This window comes from Mycteria americana, chromosome 1 (assembly GCF_035582795.1).
Source record: "Mycteria americana isolate JAX WOST 10 ecotype Jacksonville Zoo and Gardens chromosome 1, USCA_MyAme_1.0, whole genome shotgun sequence".
Lineage (NCBI taxonomy): Eukaryota > Metazoa > Chordata > Aves > Ciconiiformes > Ciconiidae > Mycteria > Mycteria americana.
In genome coordinates this window covers 30,414,963-30,440,130 of record NC_134365.1, presented here as the reverse complement: position 1 = coordinate 30,440,130, position 25,168 = coordinate 30,414,963, and the positions used below count along the sequence as shown (strand labels likewise).

Here is a 25,168-nt window from a genome sequence, read left to right as displayed (position 1 = left end):
CCAAGAATCCCTTATTTTAACAACCTGGACAGATATAACAGAAGTTTTCAACTGATCCTCCCTGTTTGTAGATGTTGCAGATCTCCAGAGAGGTATTAACTGACTCTGCCCTGACCTGCTGTGGCAGATGAGGCTATTAACTCGCCCTTGATTAAAAAAAAAAAAATTCCCTCACAGAATGAAAGAAATTACTGCCTGTTGAAGAAATCTGGAAATAGCTAAACAAGGAAAGAAAACCTGAAATAGAGTTTATTTTGTATTAAATCTTAGTAAGTTTAAGGAAAAAAAAAGGACTCTCTTTAATATGTTTTTATTAATATTAAAAAGGACTTCAACCTTATCCTCGCCAACCATATCTTGGGCCAACTGTATCCTGGGCTGCATCAAAAGAAGCGTGACCAGCAGGTCGAAGGAGGTGATTCTCCCCCTCTACTCTGCTCTCGTGAGACCCCACCTGGAGTACTGCATTCAGCTCTGGGGCCCCCAACAAGAGAAGGACACGGAGCTGTTGGAGCAAGTCCAGAGGAGGGTCACGAAGGTGATCAGAGGGCTGGAGCACCTCTCCTGTGAAGAAAGGCTGAGATGGTTGGGGTTGTTCAGCCTGGAGAAGAGAAGGCTCCGGGGAGACCTCTTATAGAAGCCTTTCAGTACCTGAAGGGGGCCTACAAGAAAGCTGGAGAGGGACGTTTTACAAGGGCATGTAGTGATAGGACAAGGGGTAATGGCTTTAACCTGAAAGAGGGTAGATTTAGATTAGATATAAGGAAGAAGTTTTTACGATGAGGGTGGTGAGGCACAGGCTGCCCAGAGAAGCTGTGGATGCCCCCTCCCTGGAAGTGTTCAAGGCCAGGTTGGATGGGGCTTTGAGCAACCTGGCCTAGTGGAAGGTGTCCCTGCCCATGGCGTGGGGGTTGGAACTGGATGACCTTTAAGGTCCCTTCCAACCCAAACCATTCTATGATTCTATGATTCTATAACTCCTCCTTTAAGGAAAAGAGAGGACTTTTGAACACAAGACATGCTAACAGTTTCAAAGCACAACGAGAAAGCCACCTACAGGCACAACCATCGCTTTGGCTTGAAAAATTCACGTGACCACAAATTGAGAGATTCACTCTATAGACACAGTTGTCTTCAGAGCTTCAAGAAAATTAAAATTGGTGGTTTGGATTTACAACTCAATGAAACAAAAATCTCATAGAAATTTTTCCACAATATTTATTTCCTATCAGCTCAGAAAACACCTGCAACTAGAGTGTCCAGCTTCTCATGTTCCATCTCAGCTCTCGCTCCAACCATGCTTTGAAAGAGGAGATTGTAATTAAACAAAGTTACCTATAGTGGGCAGTCCTTCTGCTTAAGTGTAATGGATACTGCAGAATCTACGTAGCTTTGAAAAGCAGAGTACTTACTCAAGTGCCTAAGGAAAACATCTTGCAAACAAGTGAATAAATCTCCACGGGCTCCACAGTGACTATTAATGTGAAGTATATGTGAATATGTCTAGGTGTTGGCAGGTTGGAGCTATGATACAGATTTACAATGAAAACATTCTAGTTTGAAAATGTTGACTTTAAAAAAAAATGAAAACTTTTAGAAGAAAGGTAGAAAAAATGTGATTTAAAATAACTGCATTTTAATTCCATAGTGATTTTCATTGCAGAATAGAAGTATATTTAGCAGTGTTTAAAATCTTGTTAGTAGGAATTTAACTGCACAGATGAATCTCAAACAGAATAGCTGCGTATTTCAGCACTTACATTTCAACCTGTAAGGGGTGAAAAAAAAGTGTTTCACATTAATAGCTCAGAGTTAAAGCTTTGAGCATGTTATCGCAGTTAAAGTAAAAGTAAAATTACAGGGCTACAACTTTCTCCAAAAAAATGCAAATCTGGAAAATTTAGTACCAAAGAAAATCTTAATATACAAACCTACAGTAATGGCTTGTCTTGGTACATGATCCCCAAACTGCTGTAGTTATTTACAGCAGAGACTTGTATAGAAGCAGTTTCCCTTTTCTAGGTAAGCCTTCCGTGTCAATTAGCAGTAAAAATGTATTCATTTGTTCATGTTTTAAAGACTTATAAACAAACTTTATTTTAGTGTAACTATGCAGGGGTGCAGGTGATTTCAAAACAGTACTGGATAGAACTGCCCAAAGAAAACCATCTCATCCTTCATACACACACAAACACATGCTCAAGCTTCTAACCCTACTAACCTCAAACACATGGACTTAGCAGCCAGCGCAAGATTTAGGCACCAAGCTGTGTAAGAAATCTATGCGTCCAGCCACTTCTGGCTCTTTGGCAGGTTTCGCAGGCAGTTAAGCTGACAGTTTCAGCAACAGAGACAAAGCTTCATTAGCCCAGCTCTTGCCTTTGCTGTCACCCACAGAACATGACCTCCCAGGTCATTTGACTGCTTATACTTTATGCATGACTAGTTAACAATTTCTTTTATATACCGCTGTGTTACATCTCAGCCTCCAACAACAGAGAAACATCATCAGTGAACTACTAAATCCAGTAAGCCTCCCTTAAAAGGTATGATTATAAAGCAAAGACTACACCGCTACTGCTGTGCTGTATCATGGCATAAGCCGGCAGCAAGACGCTACTTTTTCTGTTAGATCCAAATGTTATATTTCATTGTTGCCATCTCTCTTCATCCTCTCCAGAGGTCGGAGGATGGTACACATTACAGGAGCTGATGACCAAATGCTCCATCTGTCAAAAAACGCCACTGTCCAATACATGCATTACAATTACACAATCAAACAGCCTTCATTTTTTCAGTTTATACTCCAAGTTACATTCAGGGGCAGTGCTATCTGGAAGGAGTATCAGGTTACACTCCATGATTTATCTAAAATTAATCACAAAAAAGGACGCAAGACATGTGACAGCTGCCTGTTCCTCTCCTTTATGTGACTATACATATCTCCAAGTAGAAGCTGAAGATGTGCTTGGATAGAGAACTGAAAAGCAACTTTGTGAAAAAGCTGAACACCACTGTATTTACACACTGTATCTTTTAGCACAGAAACTTTCTTTTTATTGTAACAGTTACCTTGGCCCTTATCCTAGAAGTGAAGACAGAGTTTCATTTAGGCCGCAGCTACCTGAACAGGTGTACAGAGAACTGAGCTCCCTTCTCACACTCCAGGCTGGCCAGATGTAAGCCAAGACTGGGCTGGAAGCTGTCCAATTTTTGCAGCAACATTTGGCTCTATATATGCTAGAAAGCTAACCATGTCTATGCTGCTGGCTGGAGCATGGGTGGGAGGCAGAGTTTTGCTGCTAGCCTGCTCCACACAACCTGTGGACACACTCAGAAATCGCACAGGGCAGCAGCTGCTCTTATGGACAAGACCACCCTGTTCTCGGAGAAGTCATTCAGCCACCCTGGCATACACTGCAGTACATCGCTTGCACTAAGCTCAGAGTACAGCTGTGGCTTTTTTAAATCACTAATACAGATGAAGCCTTTGAGAAAAATACGTGTTGCTCTTCAGCAGGTATAACAGTTCAGGCATGGAGTTGCACCAAAACAGGTATATGGCCTCCAGATGAAAACTGACCTGCGCCTGAACACCTCAGCATGACCACATGCAAAGCTAATACCCGTCTACACTGTTGAAGAGCACACGTCCCTGGAGAGAGACTGCTGACAAACAGCCCGGAGCTTGTAGGCAGAGCACTATCCAAGAGAATTAATTCTGTCCCAGGAAGGAAAGAAGTTGCAAGTTTTCAATGTATTTACTACAAATTTGCTTTTTGCACACAGCAACCTCAGAAGCCCAGTTCCATACAGCAGGAGAGCAAGGCTAAACCTACCTTCAAATCATTTTGAAGTTTTCAAAATTATTTGAAAACTTCAGTAGGTTTACCAAAGAATACAGTTGAGATAGGACTGCCCATTATAAAGAGATCAAAAACAGGCCAAGAAAAGGGGAAATGATGAAGTCCAGGCCAAGCATATGACGAGGCATCAAACCAGCCCTTTATATAGAGGTTTGCAGTCTTGAGGCTACATTGCACCCGCAGTGACTCTCAAACTCTAGCATGTCAGCAAACCATAGCTGTTTTCACGCTATATGGTTTGCTATATGTTTGAAGACCTGCTTTTCTAGTGTGGATTGTATACCTGCCTCCTATTTCTTTTATTGATTCTGTCTTTTACAAAAAAAACAGAGCACATCTTAAGCACATGAATACAGTCCTTCATGACAGCCTAACTGACACAGTGACACAGAACGCTGTATAATTCACTCTGCCATGTCCAGGGATTGAGAAGAGATTATGCTTGTTCATTACAGTGAATAAATATTCCTCAAAATACAGGGGAAATCTGTCTTTAGAGCAGGAGGGGGTCATTTCCACTTTACCTTTCAGGGAAAAAAAAGTGATCTTTAAAGTTAACTTGTTGAATTGTAAGGGGAATATGAAATCATGTTTAAATTTGTAAGCATACATTTGGGGTCAACAATATTTAGACAATTTTGAGAACAAGTGTAAGATTAGTTAGCTGCAAAAGGATTTTTATCAAAGTGACTAAATACTAAAATGACATAGAAGTTCATAAAGTACCATACCTGACTGTCATACAGAGCAAGGTAAGGAAAGAGCTGCTTCTTTACATCAAGTTAAATGCATACAAAAGGGGCTTCTGCATTTCTCCATTCTCTTCACTAGTAGAGGTAGTCAGCCTGCAACCTTGCCTATTCTGATGATTCCTTGTAGCCCCTCAATCTCTTAACAGCCATGCTCTGTGTATTACCCTTTCCTTTCTTCCTCCCCTGCCAGGAGCTTATATGAACCTGTTCTCCAAAGACTGGTGGTTCTTTGCCATTCTGGACTATCAGATAATAAATGTGACCAAAACGTCAAAGTTTTGCAATACAGTATGAGTTTTTTAAAGAACAAACTAATTGATTTGGGAAGTTATCAATACCAAAACTATTAACAAAAAAATCCCCAAACCAGTTACCTGCCAGTGCCCATTCGCCAGTGCCATGTGAGTGACCACTGTAATATAAAATGTAGGTATCATATCTGGGCCCATCTGCTGTCCGAAGTTCAAGAAAAGACTTGATCTTGGAGTGAAGGGTATCAAAGGTCAGTCCACTTGTAGAGTAATCGCAACCATATGTCTCAATCATGTGATAAGCAAAAAATCTTTGGATGGCATTAAGCATGCCAGTAGACCTCAGATTTAACTCCTGTACATGCTCAGGTGGAAGAAGAGTTGGTTGGCCATCAGGACTAAAGAGAAGAAAAACAGCTATGATTATGATTTATAATTATTTCATGATTAGTGGACTTCTAGCAATTGATGATTTTTTCCCCGGTGCATATTTTCTCTGCTGTGAAGTAGGACTGTTCTAAATTCAAGTTGACTTGAAATGTACAGTCTATAAACACTTCAAAAACAACACAAATACTCAATGTATTTGAGTGAGGGACCACTATCTCCCCCTCCCTTTTGTCACATTTCTTCACTTCAAAGCATAGTCCTTACACACCTCCATGCTATTCCTGCAGCTGAGAGACAGAGGGAGAGAGAGGGGAGCTGTGATGTGAACATGTGGGGCTTCAACGATTTCATTAAGTCCCACTGACAGAGCGCTGCCTTCAGACAGGCATTTGTTCACACACAACTGGAAAGAAGCGCAGGGAGAATGAGTGTTAGTCTGCACAAAACATCATGCAAACTAGTTTCCAATAACAGACTAAAGAGAAATCCAAGTACACATTTTGCTCAGATATTCTGAATATCTCTGTTCCAAACTAGCCTTTACTCAATATGGTACTCGTACAAATACAGTAATTCTTACTTGTGTGTGCTGTTCAGATGCTGATCTTTCAGCATAAGAAATATGTTTCAGATGATGGTATTCACCGCTTAGAAAGTGAAAGTTCTAAGAAAATTACAAACTAGACCTGGAACAAACCACATATATAGGTGGTGGTGGTGGTGGTGGTGGTGGTGGTGGTGGGTGGGTGGGTGTGGGTGTGGGGGTGTGTGTGTGAGAATATGCATATATAACAAAAGGGTTCCTGGGTTCCCTGAGCAATGGACAGACTTTGTGGATGAAAATAGACCAGAAATGGTCTTACTCTACTAATACAAAATATGACTTCTGTTTTTTATACGTATTTATGTATGTATGTATGTATCCTTCATGTATTTTGTTTGCAAGTCAGTGTGTAAAGCTACCTGATTTCTTTTTTGGTCTAGCTAATTAAATTTTGCACTTCCTCACCTGTCTAGTGCCTTCAAGAAGGCTAACATTCCACTGCTACAATTATACTGAACACATCATCATTACTGTTTGTCTCAGCAAGCGAAGACTGGGCCCATTACTGAAACAGTCAAGCTTTGTTAATAAGGAAGTTTAGTTCCGTCAGGTCCTAAACAGTTGCTCAAGAGTATTTCATTCACTCAGAAATTAGAGGGAACTGCCAAAGCCAGAATAATATCATACAATGAAAGAATTAAATTATTGCCATGGAAACAAAAATAATTCATTTATATTGTAATGTAAATTTTGAAAATGTATTTTTTTAATCCCTAACAATAATTGACTACATGGATTTTTTTAAAAGAGTGCACAGCTGAAGATTGTAGATCAAAGCTCAGAAAATTTGTTTTTACAGTATTTTACACTATTTAAGATACAGTGATCTAAGATCAGCACACTACCTCCTGTTTCTTTGCCCGTTAATTTTTTTCCCTGTCAACTGAATCCATTACACATACTGCAAGCTGGGCAGTTTTCATAAATTGGGCAGTTCTATTTTGAAGCCTCTCATTTCAACTTACAACTCTGATGGTAGATAGATAACTGACATAGTTCTTGTTTATTGTTTATAAAAAAAATTGTGCGTGCACAATTTTAATTATACAGCTAAAGTAGCATTTGCAAGTTTAAAGCTTATAAGAAAAACACACAAATGGGCAAATAATAATAGTACAATCCCTCCACCCCCAAGCATTTCTCATATGGTAACATTTACATTGAAATAAAATCAGCTGTAAATTCACAATACCAATAACTGACACGTAGTCTACTCGCAAATCCAATTTCAATGTCCTTTAAATGTAGACACCATCTCATTTAATAGAATTCAAAATTGTTTTAAACTGATCTAGTTTAATAGTTTAATAGTGGTTTAATCTTGGTTTAATAGTTTTCCTGTTATAATGTATCTGCACTCAGTCAAATGCCGCAATCCTCCTTTGCGTGAGATACAGACTGTGGAATGTGCCTATGCATGACTGGTCCGTAAGGCATTCATTGGCTTTCTAAAAGCAAATTAAATACATATAAAAAGGTAGAGTTGTAGTTACTCATTCTTTTTGGAAGGTGAGGAAAAGGAAAAATACAAAATCTGCCTATTATTCAAATTTGTATGTAATTATTGAAAAATACAAGCAACAGCACTGCATTGCCTCTACGAGCTAACAGTACACTTACACTACTGTGAAGCTGAAATACATGGTAACTATACCTGCAAAAGTTGGTGGGAATCACAACAGCATACCCAACACAGGTTCCTCCCAAGCAGTTTCCCAGCTCATGGAAAAGCCCATGAGCCATGGACTCCAGAGGTAACACGATGAGAAATGCACTCATGAAGATCCCATTGGTTGGCTAAAAAGAAAACAGAGAGATTTAGGTATTGCATGAAAAATCCCTCCTATCTGTTGGTTACGGTTTTATGAATAATTCCCTGTGTTTGATCAAACATAATTGGGTCCTGAAACATGCAAGTTATTGTATGTAATGTATACTTATTTTTCCACATATTACACAGTGAAGTACTCTAAAGACAAATGAAAGGCCAATTTGGGGGTTTGGGGAGAAGGTGGATGGTAAGCAGGGATCACTCTTCTGAAAGGAATGCATTTGAAAACACTAACAGTACAGGACTTAGGTTTAAAAGCCCTGATCATAGCTTAGCTTTACACATTTAAGCAGGAAAATCAAACATCACAAAATTATTTATGTGCATAAAATAAGTACATCTGTAAATATCTGCAGGATCAGGCCTTAATCAGTAAAGTACAACACAGAATGTTATGTACCTAGCATCAGATAATAGCATACTATATTGCATCATTAAAAATACAGATTTAACTATTCTTGCTTTTTAACGCCAAGAGTTTTTAAAATATTCTTTGTGGAATACTATCTATTGCACAAAAAATGACTTGTGAGAACATTTATGAACATCATTGCAATTAAAAAGACAATTCTTTATCAGCTACACAGATAACAGATGAGAAGGGACATCCACTACAGGACTTTGTAGCATTCACACAGCTAATACCCTACATTGAGCTTTCCTGTTTTGTAGGTAAAAAGCAGTTTTGGAAAAGATTACACTCACTGATACATAGATGATTTCTGTAAAAAAAGAAGTTTCAAAAGTTAAGTCTCAGCCACTAGTACCACTATAATAAAAAGGGACTTCTGAAATGCCAGCTGCCAGTGAGAGGCAGAACAGATACAGATTCATTTTAATTATTTTAATATGATGTGAATGGGTTTAATGAGGCATTAAATGCTTTAGGAAAGGTAGAAACAGTATTATAATATATAATTAACCAAGAACTTTGATATCCATGGTGCAGTTATTAAATATTAATGTTTGTTATGTAGGAAAGGAAATAATTCATAGCTACAGATTTCTGTCTTGAGAAGAGTCCTGTGGCCTCTGACTACATCTATGTTTTATTTGCCCTCTTTGCATAAATCTACAATATTAATGTTTTTTGAAAATCTGGATATTGCCTTATTGTTTCACACTCAGTGATTTGATGTGGACTGATAGTTCAGCTTAACATATAGACAAAGCTATTAATAATCTGGAAAGTAAATTACACTGAAAAAAATTACACCTAAACCACCTGAGTTCTTGTTGGCACATGGCACTAACTCAACTATACTCAGTTTTTAAACACATAAAAATTACATGACTCAGTCTGAAAGAACAGCTTTACCCATCTAATGTGTTTCCTGCCCTAAGGAAGAATACTGTTTGCTACCCATCCCGGTTTTAAAAAGTGTCCCATTATACTTGGGATGGAAGGATCTCACCTATGTGTCCTTGAAATGGTGACAGCAACACTTCTAACCACAAATAAACATCAGAATCTGATATGAACTGATAACTAACTGATAGCATTATTAACTGATAACACCATTTTCAAATAACTGGTAAGTGTTAACTGATAGCATTATTCTCAAATTCCAACATCTGAAACCACTATAAAACTAGTGGTTTAAACCAGTGGTTTAAACTGGTATAAACCAGCTCCTACTATGCTTTATATAATTAATGACAAATGAAAAGTTTACTTATTTAGCTTCTAGCTCTCAAGGACATGAGGACATGACACTGAGCAGATATCAAACCATGTTACAGGACAACCACGGAGAGCTTCCCTTTACCCACAGCCCTGCACACCTTATCACAAAAGTGCAATTAATATGCTCATTGACTTGCTAACATTTGAGCTACAAAACTGGTTCTGATAGAACAAGTCCATTAACAGGTGATAATGCTAGCGTTAATACTGTAATCTGATTTCACGTGGTATAATGTAATTTGATGTTTAGGACAAGTACAAAGAAGCATGCACATAGTGATTCTCGAGTTTTGTGTCAGAGAATAAGGATTTTCAGAATAATTTCCCACAAATCAATACAATTACCTGAAATCACCAGAAGACAGGAAAGCTTAAAACGCTGTAACAATTATGGTGCAACCTCAACTTGTTTTGTTGACAATAAGGAGAAAAAAATCCTGTAACTAAGACAATTTTTTTTTCCAAATGTATCAGCAGAAAGTGCTCATTTTTGTTGCTCAGTTTTCCAAATACACTCAGAAAATGAAAAAGACTCAGAGCAGCAGCAATAAAAACTTACAAAGATTTGGTTAGTTTTCATTCTATATAAACCTCGTAAAATATAAGACTTCGATGAAATAGTGGAGCTCTCTAGCTAAATGAGTTTCAAGATTTGGAGACTTAATTTTGCAGTTATAGATACAAGAAGGATAGTTTGCTTTAAGTTTAAAAAAAAGGAAGACTTGGATCCTGCCAAAATTAAAGGCCTCGTCTGGAAAAGCTTCTTATTCATGATCGGTTAATTAGAGGATTTTCTAAGCCTTGGAAAGACTGAATGCATGGACCAGGAAGTATTATAATGCATTTTTAAGACAAATCCAGCTTTTCCATCATATATAAATATGACATATATACATACGACTTTTCTTAGATCTTGTTAGAGCAAACTGCTCTTACATTGCATTAGTGTTTTGATCACAGTGAACATATTACAAAATAAAAAACACATTTGCCCATAAAAACTACAGCAATCATAATACCCTAAAGAATACAATTATATTATTACTTTATATGAATTTTATTGTAGAGGTTTTCTTATAACATGCCATGTTGTTCTAAACACTCCCTGCATTTCCCCAATCCCCTAAACACATGCAAGTTATTAAGCCCACAGTGTTCTGCAACAGCACAACTTGAGATCATCACAAAGATTTAACAGTTTTCACCAAACTTCTGAGTCTGACTTCTAAAAAATATTTACGTTTAACTGTTTAAAGTACTCCTACTAATATGAAGATACTGGAAAGAAAATTCAGAAGTACTTGTGAGATAAGGATCCTACACAGAAACTGTAAGGATCATCTCAGTGATCCATCTTGCTCTGTATCCTGCTTTGAGTTTGTACCGAATATTGAAGAGGAATGGGCAATATGCTCTATAATGTTATGAATCAACTCAGCTCCATCTGAAGTTTCAACTTTGCCTTCATTTAGTGGCCATCTTATGCTATGGAGTCGGAAAGCATTGTTAGTGTGGATATTTTACATTTATAGACATCTATGTAATGTAGAGATGCTGGCACTTGCTGTCAGCACTTTCTCAACAGTTTTGATTTAGAAGAAATATATCACTAACAAACATAAAAATGATTAACGATGTTTAGAGCAGCTCTATAGTAAGAAAATAAAATATTTTAATTCAGCTCTGCAAAAAATGACTGGTGGCATTTTAAAAAACCTAAACTATAAGAACTTGAAATAGCAAAAAATACTATCTAATTAAGTTAGTAATCACTGTAAATCTGAAGATAGGTATCTCTTTTAAGAAAACAGCTAAAATGCCAGGTGGAGACTGTCAGTGCTTTACTAAATCCAAAAGATTTGATGACTGGTCCTTAATGGAGCAGATGGCCATGGCTGCTTAGGCGGAGCCAGAAAGGGATTTTGTTCTTTCATCTGTTCAACCCATTTTCATTCTGTTTTCGACTGCACTGGCAATCTCAGCCTGCAGTACATCCCTGTACTCCAAGTGCCCATTGATTCCAGACAGACTGCTCAAAAAGCAAACAGAAGACAGGGACCATCTCGGCAATTCCACTGAAAACACGAGAAGCCATTTTATCTCTCAGTCTTTGGGGTTTTTTGCCTTTGTCTATCATCTTCTAAATTAATATTTAGGAAATACATAGTGTGTTCTCATTTCAAATAATGTAGAAAACGTAAAAAAAATTACTTCTTGCCTCTGATGACTGAAATGACAGACTATAAAAGATCGGTGAGATTCACCAGTAGTATTATCTTTCCACTTTCTTTAGCTTTTCAAGCAACACTTATTGTTAAGTGTAACTGTTAAAACACCAGAAGAATTTAGAGGTATTTTACAGCCAAGGTATATAATTTTATATTCGTGGATAGGACAACTCCAGTCCCAAGGAATAAACCACTGTTGGAAGTGGAACAATTCTGGAAGTGTATTTAACAATGGAGCATTACTGACATGTGACTGATGAAAATAACGGGGAGGAAGAGAAAAAAAAAAAAGAAACATTAGTTTAAATTGGAAGCCAGTTATGAAGACCTATAGAAGATCCCTTCTGATTAAAATAGAAATAAATTACTAAACATATGTCAACTAAGATGATCACAAAATCACTGAGTGGTTGAGGTTGGAAGGGGCCTCTGGATATCGTCTGGTCCAACCCACTGCTCACACAGGGCCGCCTAGAGCAGGCTGCCCGAAATTCTATGTAACAGACCAACAACTGAGGATGCTTACAAAGATGTCGGTGTGTATTTCCAAGCAAATATTCTGCCCTGCTTTCCATTATCCAAGCTGAATAATATTTACCTATTTTTATATATCCATACACACACACACAAAGTAAATATAAAATAAACAGTTCTGCTTAGCTCCTCTGCAGTGATTCTGCAAAAACAAAGAAGTATATGCTCCATGATGGAGCAGGCTCAGGAGAAAAAGGATCACGTGATAAGTAATCTACAAATATTTGATGGATAGCTTATTCCAAATGAAAACAAGATATGTATATTACAGGTAAAAAGAAGCTTAAAGACAAAATTTGTAAAGTTACAATGGAGATCAACTACCAGAGGAAACTGCCTTATAACAAATCATTGAGTGAAATAATAGTCTCTAGAGAAAAATAAATAATCCGTTACTTCTGACTATTAAAACAGCCCTGAGAAAATCTAGAAAACAGTTTGCAGAAAATAGTCATCATGTTCACTGGCAGATATATTTAATGTGTTATGTTTCCCATCCCTGACTCCTGTTCTAACCACAGGAAAGCCTGTGCTTTAGTCTACGTGCATTTTTCCCAGCAAAAGCAGAAGTGGTTGTCAAATTAAAAGCACTCTAAATGGATTTCTGGGGGTTTTTTTAATATAAAAATTTGAATTCTGGAATTAACGAGACTTGACAGCAAAGCTTAACGCATAGATCAGATTCTTTAGACTAACATTGAATAATTCCTTTCTCTTGTCACCAGAAATCCACATCATGACCTAGGGCCTCTGGAAGTGGTGGCGACAGCAGCAAGGTGTGCTGCCACTGCGGATGTGAGCAGGCAACCTGATGCAGCCCTCGGGACAGGACTGGAGAGGTAGAGAGCCAAGGAGGGCTGAGCACCTACTGCAGAGAGGAACATGGGCAGCAAAAATAGACAGGATAGCGGGTGAGTTTGAGAAGAAATGATGACCAGTAAGCAAGGGGGATTTAAGATCCAGCTTAAGAGATGATGAAACAGTTGGGAAAGCAGGAATAATGTTATTGCACAAGAAACCATACAGACAAGTCTATAAAGAAATAGCGAGGCACAGATATGCAAGTCAAATTGGCAAGGAGGGGAAAAACTGACTGAGGAAAAGAAAGGGGGGGAACTAAAGATAACCAGACAGAGGGGGGGGGGGGAAAAAGCAGGAGTGGAATGGCTATTTGAGCAAATATGGAGAGAGACCAGAGGGTGCTGCAGAGCCTCGGGGGGGGGGGGTGGGGGTGGGGGGGTGGTGGTATATATAACTGGACAAGCAAGGACTGGATTAAAAATACAAGTCAGGAAGAAAAGGAGGGGAAAATGAAGGAGAAAACTGTTCTGAATGCAAATCATATCCAGTCTATTTAATCTGTGATGTTAACAAAAGTATGTGCAGGTAAATATAGAGGTTACTTAGAAAACCTGTTATTGTTCAGAAAATAATCTTGTTTTTGGAGAAGTTAAAAAAGTCACCATCTTCAATTTTATTAAGGCATTGTAAACTGTGCTTTTAAGAAACACCAGCCAATCACACCACAATAAAGACTACAAAATCACTAACTCTCCCCAAAACAAGAAAATACTCATACATAACCTAACTTTTCTTCCATGAATAATCTGAGTTCAATAGTACTGTTCATCTAAGTACAAGTACTCATGCATATCATGAAGACTATTATTTTACTAACCCATAAAATTCACTAAAAACAAGAATAATGTACTGAAAGTACTTCATTCCATTACTTTACCTGTCTCTGACATAGTTAATTTTTCTCTTGGTAATATTAAATACAGGTCTTCCAGGGATAATAATTCTCTTTGGCCAGTAATTCAGAAAAATTGTACTGTTACTTTGGCATAGAGCACTTAACAAAATCTGATTTTAAATTTCTGAAAAAAAGATTCCTCCAAACCTTTCCAAGATCTTTGCTTGCAAATTCCAAGACCTCCATCTCCAAATTTTTCAACATTTTATTGGCTTCTGAGAGAAGTAATGCCCAAGTAATTTGCATGACTTCTTCTGGATCTTGTCCCATCCCAGGGACTAATTATGGACAGGCACATGAGTAATTGCTAAAATGAGTAAGTTGGAGTTAAAAAGTCTATTGATCTGACTGAAATTACTCACACAAATGTAAAGGCAGGTGCAGAACACTTCCTGCAGATTTTGCAAGGAAAACGTCAATGTATTTCTACCAACAAGGCAAGGTGTCTTTCCTCTCCAGCTAATGCAGGGATTATTCTCAGAAGCAGACCATGTCCCAGCTGAAACAAGCCCCGCTGAAAAGCTGTGACTCCATTTTTGAATGCAACCAGCTTTAACAAATTACTTTTACATTTCTTGTGCTTCCTGAGTTCAACCTCCAGCCTCAGGCAGACCTGACAATTCTGCTCTTCACATTTAAAGCTTGATCTGTCAGAGAGAGATTCTGCTTTCAGAAGCCACAGTTCTTCCTAAGCACATACCATAGCATCAGGAACAGAGACTTTCAACCCTTGGCTTATTACAAGGGCTAAGCTCCCCTTAAAGAAAGGTCCTTGGCTAACATGACTTCCAGCCTCAACAGTTCTGCATGAGTCAGAAAACCACAGTGTGTGCAACAGCGAGTTAATCGACCTCACTTTAAAAGCCTTTCCACAAAAGGAGATTGGTTATTTTTCTGGCAATTTTAATCAAATAGGATACTTCTAGCCACCAATTAGCAGACAACTGTCTCTTTAGGTCTTGACCTTTCATACACTTGAGATTTATATGATGCACAGATATTACAGTTATTAAAAACGTTAAAAGGGCATATATAATGTGCCTGTAACAAAGTTTTCCATGAAACAGAACCCCTCCCCTCCACCACCTCATTTCTGGCTATAACCTAACACACACAGCTGAGCGAGACTTTTTATATGCTAGGGCTAATTATTTATAGTTGACTGTTAGGAAGTACCTTTCCGAGGCTTAGGTTTTTAGCCAATTCTATTCATTATATAGGAGGTCAAATGGCAGACCATGAAGCGATTTCAAGCCACTTCTCTTATCAAATGCAGTATCATTAGACAAGCTTTCAGTACACCTTCAGAGTGAGGAAAGGTATAAATAAAAAATGCTTCACCTTCTAGGTGACACTTAACAGATTTCAAATATAATTAGCACTTACTAAAATGACAACATAAGTCCCAAACTGCAAGCTGCAAGGACTGAAAACTGTTAATCTTACATATATGAAAAATGTTTTAAATAATTTTAAAAAGCACAAACACATTTTCAGGAACTGGTGACTGAGAAATACTTGGCATTCCTAAGGATATAAGGAAAAAATATGTTGAACATTTAAGTAAAAAAAAAAAATCCATAATATAAGATGTAAGAGTAGCTGCATTAGGCTGCACCAAAAGTCCATCTAGAAGAATGTCTTGTCTCCAAAGAGGCCAAATGGATGCCTAGGAAAGACTTAAGGACAGACCAAGTACATACGTTTCCTGAGTACTCCAACCACTGGTGGCTCAAGGACTTCCTGAGCCAGACGTGGTTTCCATATAGTACGTAAACCTCAGTGAATTTGTCTCCATAAACTTGTCCAGCTTCCTCCTGAGCCTCTGCAACCGCTCAGCACACACAGCATGCCACGATACACAGCCTCAGAGCTAACTCAGCGCTGTATGAGGAACTATTCCCATCTGTCTGCCTCCAACCTGCTTCTTGCCAACTTGATTCCCCTCAACTTTTGCACTAAAACTGATCGTTTATTGTCTCTTACTGTTTACCTTCTCCCACATCACACATAATATTTTATATGTTCATCATATTCTCACTTAGTTTTCTCTTTTCCTGACTGAAGCATCCTTGTTTATTCATTCCCTCCATGTAAACTGTTTCAAGTCTATAATGAATTTTGTAGCCCTTCTCTGAATCTTTCCTTGTTTTCTTACCTCTAGGATGGCAAGTAAGAATTGCACCGTTATTCAAAATATGGAAGCTACAGATTTATGCAGTGGCATAAGGATAGCTCCAGTCCTTGCCTAATAATTCTCAATATTTAATTTGCTTTTTTGACCACTAATAAACATTAAGCTGATGTTTTGACGGAAAGGGATCTAACACAGCCCTAGGATCTCTTTCTACCACTGATGTCACTAGCTTTTTTCTGCAGCAAAGTTTTCTTAAAAACAAAACAAACCCAAACAAAACCCTGAAATCCCAACCCACTAAGTATTTAGCAATAACTTCCACTTTTTGAAGAGGAAAGGCAGAGAGTGTTCTTTAACAGTCTGATTTGTCTCTTTAACTGTTACAATACATATAAATCACCATAAGGAAAGTATGTATTCACTGGAGAATCTTGTTTTCTGCATTACTGTTGAGCTTGTTAGACCTCCTGAAACAGCAGACTCAAAAATCCAGCAAAGGATTCTAAAGTAGAGTTTTGAGGCCTGGAATTCCCCCTATAAAGAAGAAAAAATACTAGTTTCCTTAAACCTCTAGAAAAAAACAAATGCCCTGCAAGAGAATAAATTGTGTGCTTATGCATCATTGCTTTCTTACTTCTAATTATTTTGAAACCTGACACTATCCAGAAAAATACAGAAAAGGCCACAGTTTCCTGCAACCACTATAATAAATGATACATCCATTTATTAAATTATGTTCTGGCCAGGTCTGATAAAATATTTTGTTTTCTGACAACAGATGGAATAGGCACAGTGATCTGCAAGGCAAACATCACAACATCTTCTGAAGTAGAAATTATTTTAGTTGGAGACAACTGCATTCATAATCTTAAGCTAATTCATTACTATAAATACATGATGAAAGAAATATAAACATAGTAAAAGAAATGTAAATGTAATTATCTACTAAAAATAAATTATTATAAGAAAAAACCTGATTTCCTGACAAACAGAAGTATTTGGTCTGATGCCTTTCACTTTTGCCACCACAATTACTTCTTTTCCCACTGAATAGGCAAATACGCAACCTATCAGAGAGAGGTGATGAACAACAGCTTATCTTATTTACACATAGGATGCTACAAATTGAAATTAGCCAATAAAAAATACTACAATTTCAGACGCATTGCCAGTTTGCTTCTTGTGAATGGCCCTGCACAAGTCATTCCACAGTACAACCGCACTTCTTCAGAATTAGAGAGGCCTGAAAATTATCAGACATGTTAACAGTTGCAGTTATTTTGGGGCAGAGGACAGAGACAGAAAAAAATTACAATGAATTATCAATCAATGTGAAGAGAAAAAAGTAACAAGATGAGTGTGAATCCAATCCTCCTTCCTTACACAGACAGCTTGCAGTAATGAAGCAGTTCTAAAGGAAGCGCCTGTGTGCTTTGAACAGATGACATGGGGAGAGGGAGCCCTTCCCCTGAAGGGCTACAGCAGGAGATCCTGTCCAAGTCTCATGGTTAACTCCTCACAGACAGGCTCTGGGCACCACCAAAACAAACTGCCTCTCTCCACTGACTATCTGGACAATTTACGCACTTGATTTGTTCTGACTGCTTTGTTAGGTGTAACTAGGTGGAGTGATTCCATCCAAGTAATTTTAAAACTATGTAATTATTAACTAATGTGTCTCAGGATGTTAAAGGAGGAGAGCAAAGATAGAGAAATTAATAAGACTATCTGATAGAGATGGTAAAAAATGGCTTCTACTGAAAAACAGTCATCTAGCATATAAAAATTAAAGACTTGCATTTTGATAAAGTCACCCAAGTTTCAGATGAAAAAGTATGGAAGTTAGAAATATTAGCATGCTGATATTCCATCTTTATGGTGTCTGTCTCCCAAACCACTTTCCCATTTCTTTCAGTGCATGAGCACCTTCACTTTCTGTAAATACATTTTGGGGATTTTTCTCCTCTACTTCTTTTTGGTTGTAGTTCTTCCTTTAGTCCCTTCTGCAAACCCACACACTATACGTATGCATACTGATAACTTTTCCAAAGAGCAAGCAAAACTACCCAGGCTTGTCTGTTAACCTCTAACGATCTTCATGCAAAAACAAAAAAAAGAAACAACCACACAAAAAAGACAAAACCAAACCCAAATCAAACAAAAATCCGAACACATAAAACCTCACAAAATAACTGTCAATTTCCTTTTCCACCAAGTTCTTTAACACCTTTCATCTACAAGGTTATTTAATCTAAGAAAGTCTGCAGGAATGGGCAGCAAAATGTTTTGGAGACACTATAGAGACATTTTGTAAACTGGATGTGCCATAAATAATATATAATTTGAATATATGTATAATATATATATGTGATTCATTTAAGAGATGCATGGGTAGAAAAATGATTGTTGTCTTTTTTTAGATCAACTTAAAAAAGAAAACAGACACCAAACTCCCTTTTCACCCTGCTGCAACTGTGACAACACACCATGTACTTTAACTTGGGCACTGAACAAACATTTTGAGAGAAATGTATGTTTTCTCCTAAAGAAAAGACAAGGTCCTTAATTCAGATATGGAAAGAAAAGTCAAAGAACGCTGTGTGATTTTAAGAACTGGTCTTTCAGAGGACATATCCTGTGGTGCATAACCAGATTTGAAAATAAGACACTTAGAGCATATGCTATACCAACAATTTACCAGTTTCTCAGCTGATCTCTAACTCCGTATTAATGGTTAAATGCAAAGCAAAATTACTGAAAAATACATTCTTAAAACATGAATTTGCCTTGATTCAATTAAAATAGTCCATAAGAAAAGCCCTCCATGTAGCGTGCATTACTGGGGTTCAACACTATGATCTACTCTGAAAACAAAATTTATGGCACAATGAATTCAAAAGCAGAATAATTTCCTAAGTAGGTAAACTTAAAATACTTTGCATACTTTTGCCCTGGAAGCATTAACTCTTCCCATTCTGCCCACATAAGGAAGCTGGTGAGTTCCAGCTGCCTTAAGGCAGCACAAGGTGTTAAAGTCGAAGAGCATGCTGGCAAAACCAAGTGTTCCAACACTGAATTGCTGAGCCACAGGACACCATCAAATGTCACAGAAATTTTAAGGAGTCGACAATTCTCAGGAGCATTCTCAAGAGGGAGATCGAGATACAGAGATTATTATTTACCTGCCAAGAAACAGCCCCCAAAACAGCAGTCGCGACAAGACTGAAAAATACTAGCTGTTCAGAAATTAAACAGAAGTGACGCATTCCTTTAGATGCCATAACTCTGTCAAGGCTGTTGTTTTCTGCACGGTGGGTATAGTATACCTTGTGACAGTCATTTAGTTTTGTGTGAAATCCCCAAAGAGTTATAAAAAAAATCACATGACAAATCATCCAGAAAATTCCAAAAATAGAAAAACCCGGTATCACAAAATACCAGAGATCCAAATCACGTAGTTTAAAGGCTGCAAGAATGAAAAAGATTAGTTCAATGACTCCAACTGAGATGACAGAAAGCCTTCTGCAAATTTTACCACGGTACAAGTAGGGCTTCCATCGTTCAGTAACTGAAAGTCCACTGAAGTAAACGTCGAGAAGGGGATCTGAAATCAGGCAGCTGAAGAAACAGGCCAAGGCAAATGGGTTTGTGGGGATTTGCAGTGACGGAAAAAAGAGTAAGGATGCAATGGCTCCAAAAATTGCCAAATTTGGAATTGCCAAAAAAGACTTCATACGTAAGTCAATAATCAACATAGCCAAAGCCGTGACCAACAGAATAACACTCATAGATTTTTCTACCAGCATAGTTGTGCTGGCAATTGCAAATCCAACTAGCTCCAAAAATTCAACTGTTGTCAGCAGAGTCGGTCGATGATGAATACAACCACAAATCCGCTCAACCAAAGCACATAATATCCTTAAAACAATGGCAGAAAGGAGCAAATATTTAGTAGCTTCTTCTTTCACATCCGTTTTGAAGGCAGAATTATTAAGAAAACAGAGAAGGCCAAGCAGAAAACCAAACCAAAGATTGGAGAGACTCAAACTTGCTGTTTCCATTGAAAAATAGTAGTACAGTATGCTGGCAATTCCAAGAACAAAGAGCCCCAGAATAAATATTACCAAAATCAGTGCATCCGCAGTTTTTTCCCATCTGACATAAAGGCCCATGCAAATGGCAACCAGTAAGTTGATTCTGGCAAGATAGCCAAGGTATCTGACTGATGAGTGCATGTTCACTTCTCTGTTTGCTTCTTCCAGCCTTGTCATTGCTGCATAGAGACAATGACTAACACAGTAACGCAGTGACCTACACATGTAAACTGCAGTTAGGGGGTTTTACCCACTTGATTGAAAGTAAATATTTGGGTTTCATCCAACAAACACAATGCAATCGCCACCTTCTGTAATATCATTTCAGTAACAGTGGTCCAGAATCACTGAAGTCCTGGAAGAAGAATTAAAAGAAGTGTTAGTGGCAAATAATTCCTTTTAATTGTACACACTATAAACATGACGTATCCTTTCTCACCAAGGAGCTTAACGTCTAAATTAAAAAACATGTAATAAAGATCAAGTGTGTTGTTAAAGGTCATTCAAACTGGGGTCATTATTAAAACCAATATAAAATGGGGTTTGCATAAATCTTATTTCATAATTTGAACAAGAGGAAAAGGTAAACCAAACCTGGCCTCTGCAGTTTTTCCACAAAAACCACCCAGTAGGTATCTATATTGGATATCTATGGGTATTCAAAATATTCCTATAATACCCATTACCTTCTAAAATATTTTAATATTGTTCTAAAACATTGTTTTACTTCACCATTACATTTGGTAAGTTCTCGCTTTATACTAAACTTTTTCAGTATGCTTTGCAAGACTTCTTTTTAGTAGTCAAATAGCTACAGGTTTTACAAAAAGAACTCCATAATCAATTAGCAAGCTTAACCCACAGTAATCATTAAAAAGGATATTAACATTATCTCCATTTCACAGAAGAGGAGTGGACACGTGGATGTATCACTGATCTGACAACATTTTCAGAGACTTTTCTTAATGTACAATCAAAACCTTAATTTTAACCCCTCCAAGCCACTTTTTCCCCCCACAAAAACAAACAAAAAAATTTATCAGGATAAATATTATATTTAGAACATAAGCTCCCCCTACTCAGATCCATTTAACTGACATGCTTTTCTTTTTAATATACTATAGGAACAGATAGAAATATTTTTAGGGGAAATTTTGTAAGAAAACATGGCTAGGCAGATCTCACTGGAGATCATTACTATTTTACAGGATAAGCTTCTTCCTGGTCTGAACTCAGTCTTGAAACACAAGGATCACTGTAATCCTATTGGTGTTAATCTTACTGAGTTTACACATAAGCAATACTATTAATTGCTATAATTAGAAACAAAAAAGTTATTGAGGAAATTCTATTTCCTTGAAAATCTCTGTTTCACTGTATTTATATACTTTTCTACTTATGCCCGGGTTGTCAGAGGCATAGTCCAAAGCTCTCTAGTTGAAGGCAAAAAAGGTTTGTACTTTGAAGTCACAACCCTGTTCTGTACGCAAAATGTGTTATAAGTGACAAATTGATAAGAATTACTCAGAGACCAAGCTTTCTGGGAAACTACATGTAAAGAGAACCAAGATGTACTTTGATTTTTGATCCTTTTGTGCCTAGAAATTCTAAACCAGGAGTCACTAAACAAATAAAGCAGAGCCTACAACTCCAGAGAGAATAAGGCAGAAAACAACAGGTGGATCACAAGAAAATACAGAGACAAGAAAATCAACATCAGTATTTTTTTGTCTCTAATTTTCTTAAGAAGTATCACAAATTACAAAAACCCCCAGCACAACCAGTCGTCCAAATTCCCTTAGTTAAAACTTACTGAAATCCTATGTAGTGTTTATATTTATGTATAACTTATGTTTTTAAAGTTATTAATGAAAAGTTTATTGAAGAGTATGATTATACAGGTTATGAGCAGAATCCCCAAGAAGTAAGAAGACTCATATGAAGCATCTATCATTTTGGAAGTAATTACCTAATCACCCATCTTGCAGAGCCTTCTGAAGAGTCAGTAGTATGAGAGAGCAGCCGATGTGTCAAGAACACTCAGAGCTAGGTTATTGCTTACCGCTTTCATTTAAAATGCTGCAGGAAGTATGCAAGGACACCTTGACTGAAACTCAAAACTTAAACTTTATTCTCTCTTGATTTTTAAATTCTCATTTTTTAGATCAGTGAACAACAAAAGAAAAAGTGAATTGACTGATTTGTCCATAAGCTTTGGCTGATTTGAAGACTGACACCCAGTCTAAAACCAGCTTAAGTGGTGTAGAGACAAAATAGGCCTAAGAAATCCTATTGTTTGAATTACTTAAGTTTGATAAAATACATTTTCAAATTATGTTAAATACCTAACAACATTGCAGATATTACTTTGGAAAGAACCGTACATTAAAACCCTGTTTAATTGAAACAGAATACATACCATATACTTAAAGCAAATGGTTATTACATGATGCTGTTGCAAGTTAAAGTTCTTTGGATTTCAACTGTGCATTTTTATAGTACTCACTATTATTACTGTTTTATATGAACTTAATTCTGAGTTGCCTGGATGCTTAAGATCTCATGATATTTCTCCCCTCAGTTGGTAATATGCTTACTGTTCCCCTCAACCTTTCATTTGTTGTCTACTTCACATAGATAACACAGCCCAAAGTTAGCTATCGTATTCCAGGTGACAATATATCAGGTATCACAGCGCTGTCCACAGTCTCACTGTTTCTTGTACTACAATCAATGTTCACTGTATGGACAACTTGAGCCATTTATTTCAACTCCTACACATGCCCTCCCCTGCACAGTTATCTCTCGTTCAAACCACGAATAGAATCATAGAATCATTTAGGTTGGAAAAGATCTTTAAGATCATTGAATATAGAGGAATGATTTCACATCTCCTTCCAACCCACAGCACTGACATGTGACTACTGCTACGCTGGAGCACATCTGCCACCCCGTCCTGTTATCTTGATTCCTGAGCCTTTCTGGAACCCCTCCAAGTCAAGGGGCTAACACTGTACGTATTCCCTTGGACACCAGCCTCATGGAAGTCAGCAGGCTGGCTGATATGCAAAAGGTGGAAGCTCCCACCTAAAACCTGGCTTAAAATTTTGCTACTGTTGCATTATTTTCTGGTGGGATCGTTACTTCCTTGCAAACTTCCTTGCAGGCAAGCAGCCACTCTGACAGAAAACTACTCTGACTGGTTCAGCTCGTGCCAAGAGGAGTTTTGCTGCCATTGCATCGTGAGAAATGCAAAAGAGAAGTTCCTCTGCTGCCGCCCCATGTGCTGCGCCAAGTGCCACGGCGGGGGAACACGCCTGTTCCTAGCGGAAAGACACAAAGTGTGCTCAAGGATGCAGTATTCGCAAAGTGACAGCTCAGACGGTGAATGCAACCTCCTCTGCCTGATCTTCTAGCTAATTAGCAAAAAGGTGTACTACTAAACCACACTATTAATCATTAGTCTTTTTCTAACCATGTGTTTTCATGGTCAACTTTTCGGGGAAAAGAAGAAAAGGCAGCGTTTTCATGATTAATGTATCCCATCATGCAGATATTACCAAATAAATGTAACACAGCAATTCAGAAAATTTTAGTGAGAAATTTCAGTATCTGATTTGTGCTTTAAAACATAGCTATTTGTTGCTCATTTCTGTTAAGACTTTGACTGTTTAGACAAAGACTGTTCAAAGTCGTGGGGGGGTATTGTGTTTGTTTGTTTTTTAAAATAATGGCGTTAAAGTTTCAGGTTGCAACATCCGAGTTGCATATCTGAGCAAATCACATTTATATCCAAACCAGAGTATGTACACCCGTAAATATTCATCAACTTTTGTAAACACAATTTTAAGCAAAACCTGGAGTCTAACTGTAGATTTGGACACTGAACTATCCAAGAGTTGTCCTATACATAAAGGAACAGCATTTCCAAAGTAGTTTTTACCATAATTTATCAAAGAAAGTAGAAAAAAGAACTAAAACCCAAAGATGGTTCAGTAGTTTAACTGCAGTTGATTTAAAGTCCAGGTGAGGCCTATCTAAAATACTGGACCAGCTTTCCTTCAGCTTTATTCTTCCAGTTTTGTGCATATTTTTTTAAAAAAAGGAACTCCATGAGACTTTCTTTAAGCAAAAAGTCGTATTTAGCTAACGCATTAATAGAGTAGGCTTAAACCTCAGGTGAACAACTCCCTTAGTTTTTAGATGTTAATACCCAGCCCATATTGCGGATTACCGGTGTCAGACAAACGCAGCGCACCCGGCCGAAGCACCAGCTGCTGGGCTGGCCCGGCCGGGGAAGTTTAACGGAGGCATTTGGCCCCGCGGAGCGGGCGCTGCCAGCCGCGGGTCTGCCGGGGCGACGCCGCTTACCGCAAGCTGCCGCCCCTGGAAGCTGCTCTGTACGGACGGCCCCCGCCCCGCCAGGGCCCGGGCCTGCCCGGGGAGGCCGCGTCCCCCTGGGGCTGCCCGCCAGGCCGCCCGGGTCCCCTCGCCCCCCCCCCCCCCCCCCGCCGTGACGGGGCCCTGCTCCATGCACACGGCGCCGCGGCAAGCCCGGCCCGAGCCCCGGAGAGCCGCTGGCCCCCGCCGTGCCCCCTGCCCGCGGGCGGCGGCCCGGCCCCGGCCCCGTCCCGCACTCACCTCAACAGGCGTCCCGGAAACTTCCCACCCCCTGCGCAGCGCCGCCGCCATGTTGAGGCCGAGTGAGGCGTCCCGGCTACGGGCCGCGCCAAGGCTCAAACGCCGCCGCGGCCGCCCGGGCCGCTGCCGGAGTCCAGCTCGCCGCGGCGCCCAGGCCAGGCCCGCACCTGCCCCGGGCGACAAGGCGGCCGGTGCGACGGTGCCTGCGCTCCGGCGGCGCCAGTCAGACCGGGGGCAGCTGCTGGCGGCGGGGAGGAAGCCCCCTCCAAGGCCTAGGGTAACCTCTGCTGAAAGGATGCCAAAAATCCTCGCCTTTAGCGGGAATAAGAGTTTTCTTAACCGAAACAGTTATTGCTATATTGCACACTGTAGCCCTTCTGAAGGGAGCTCTGCTCTT

General features: G+C 38.7%; 1 protein-coding gene across 10 annotated transcripts in view; it reads right to left on the bottom strand.

Moving 5' to 3' along the window:
* The window catches only part of TMEM168 (transmembrane protein 168), a 30,973-nt gene extending 5,805 nt beyond the window's left edge, over positions 1-25,168 (bottom strand). For 2 of the 10 annotated variants that reach the window (XR_012774334.1, XM_075493751.1), the window contains exons 1-4: positions 24,772-25,168; positions 19,219-20,485; positions 7,518-7,660; positions 4,993-5,267 (exon numbers count right to left, since the gene is read on the bottom strand). Coding sequence is in view for 9 of the 10 variants with exons in the window: in XM_075493751.1 (XP_075349866.1) it covers positions 4,993-5,267; positions 7,518-7,660; positions 19,219-20,355 (1,555 nt within the window). In the remaining variant the exon portion in view is untranslated. Of the gene's footprint in view, positions 1-4,992; positions 5,268-7,517; positions 7,661-19,218; positions 20,486-24,364; positions 24,468-24,501; positions 24,585-24,771 lie in introns of those variants that run through there. The other 8 variants (XM_075493779.1, XM_075493788.1, XM_075493824.1 and 5 more) reach the window with 8 other exon arrangements.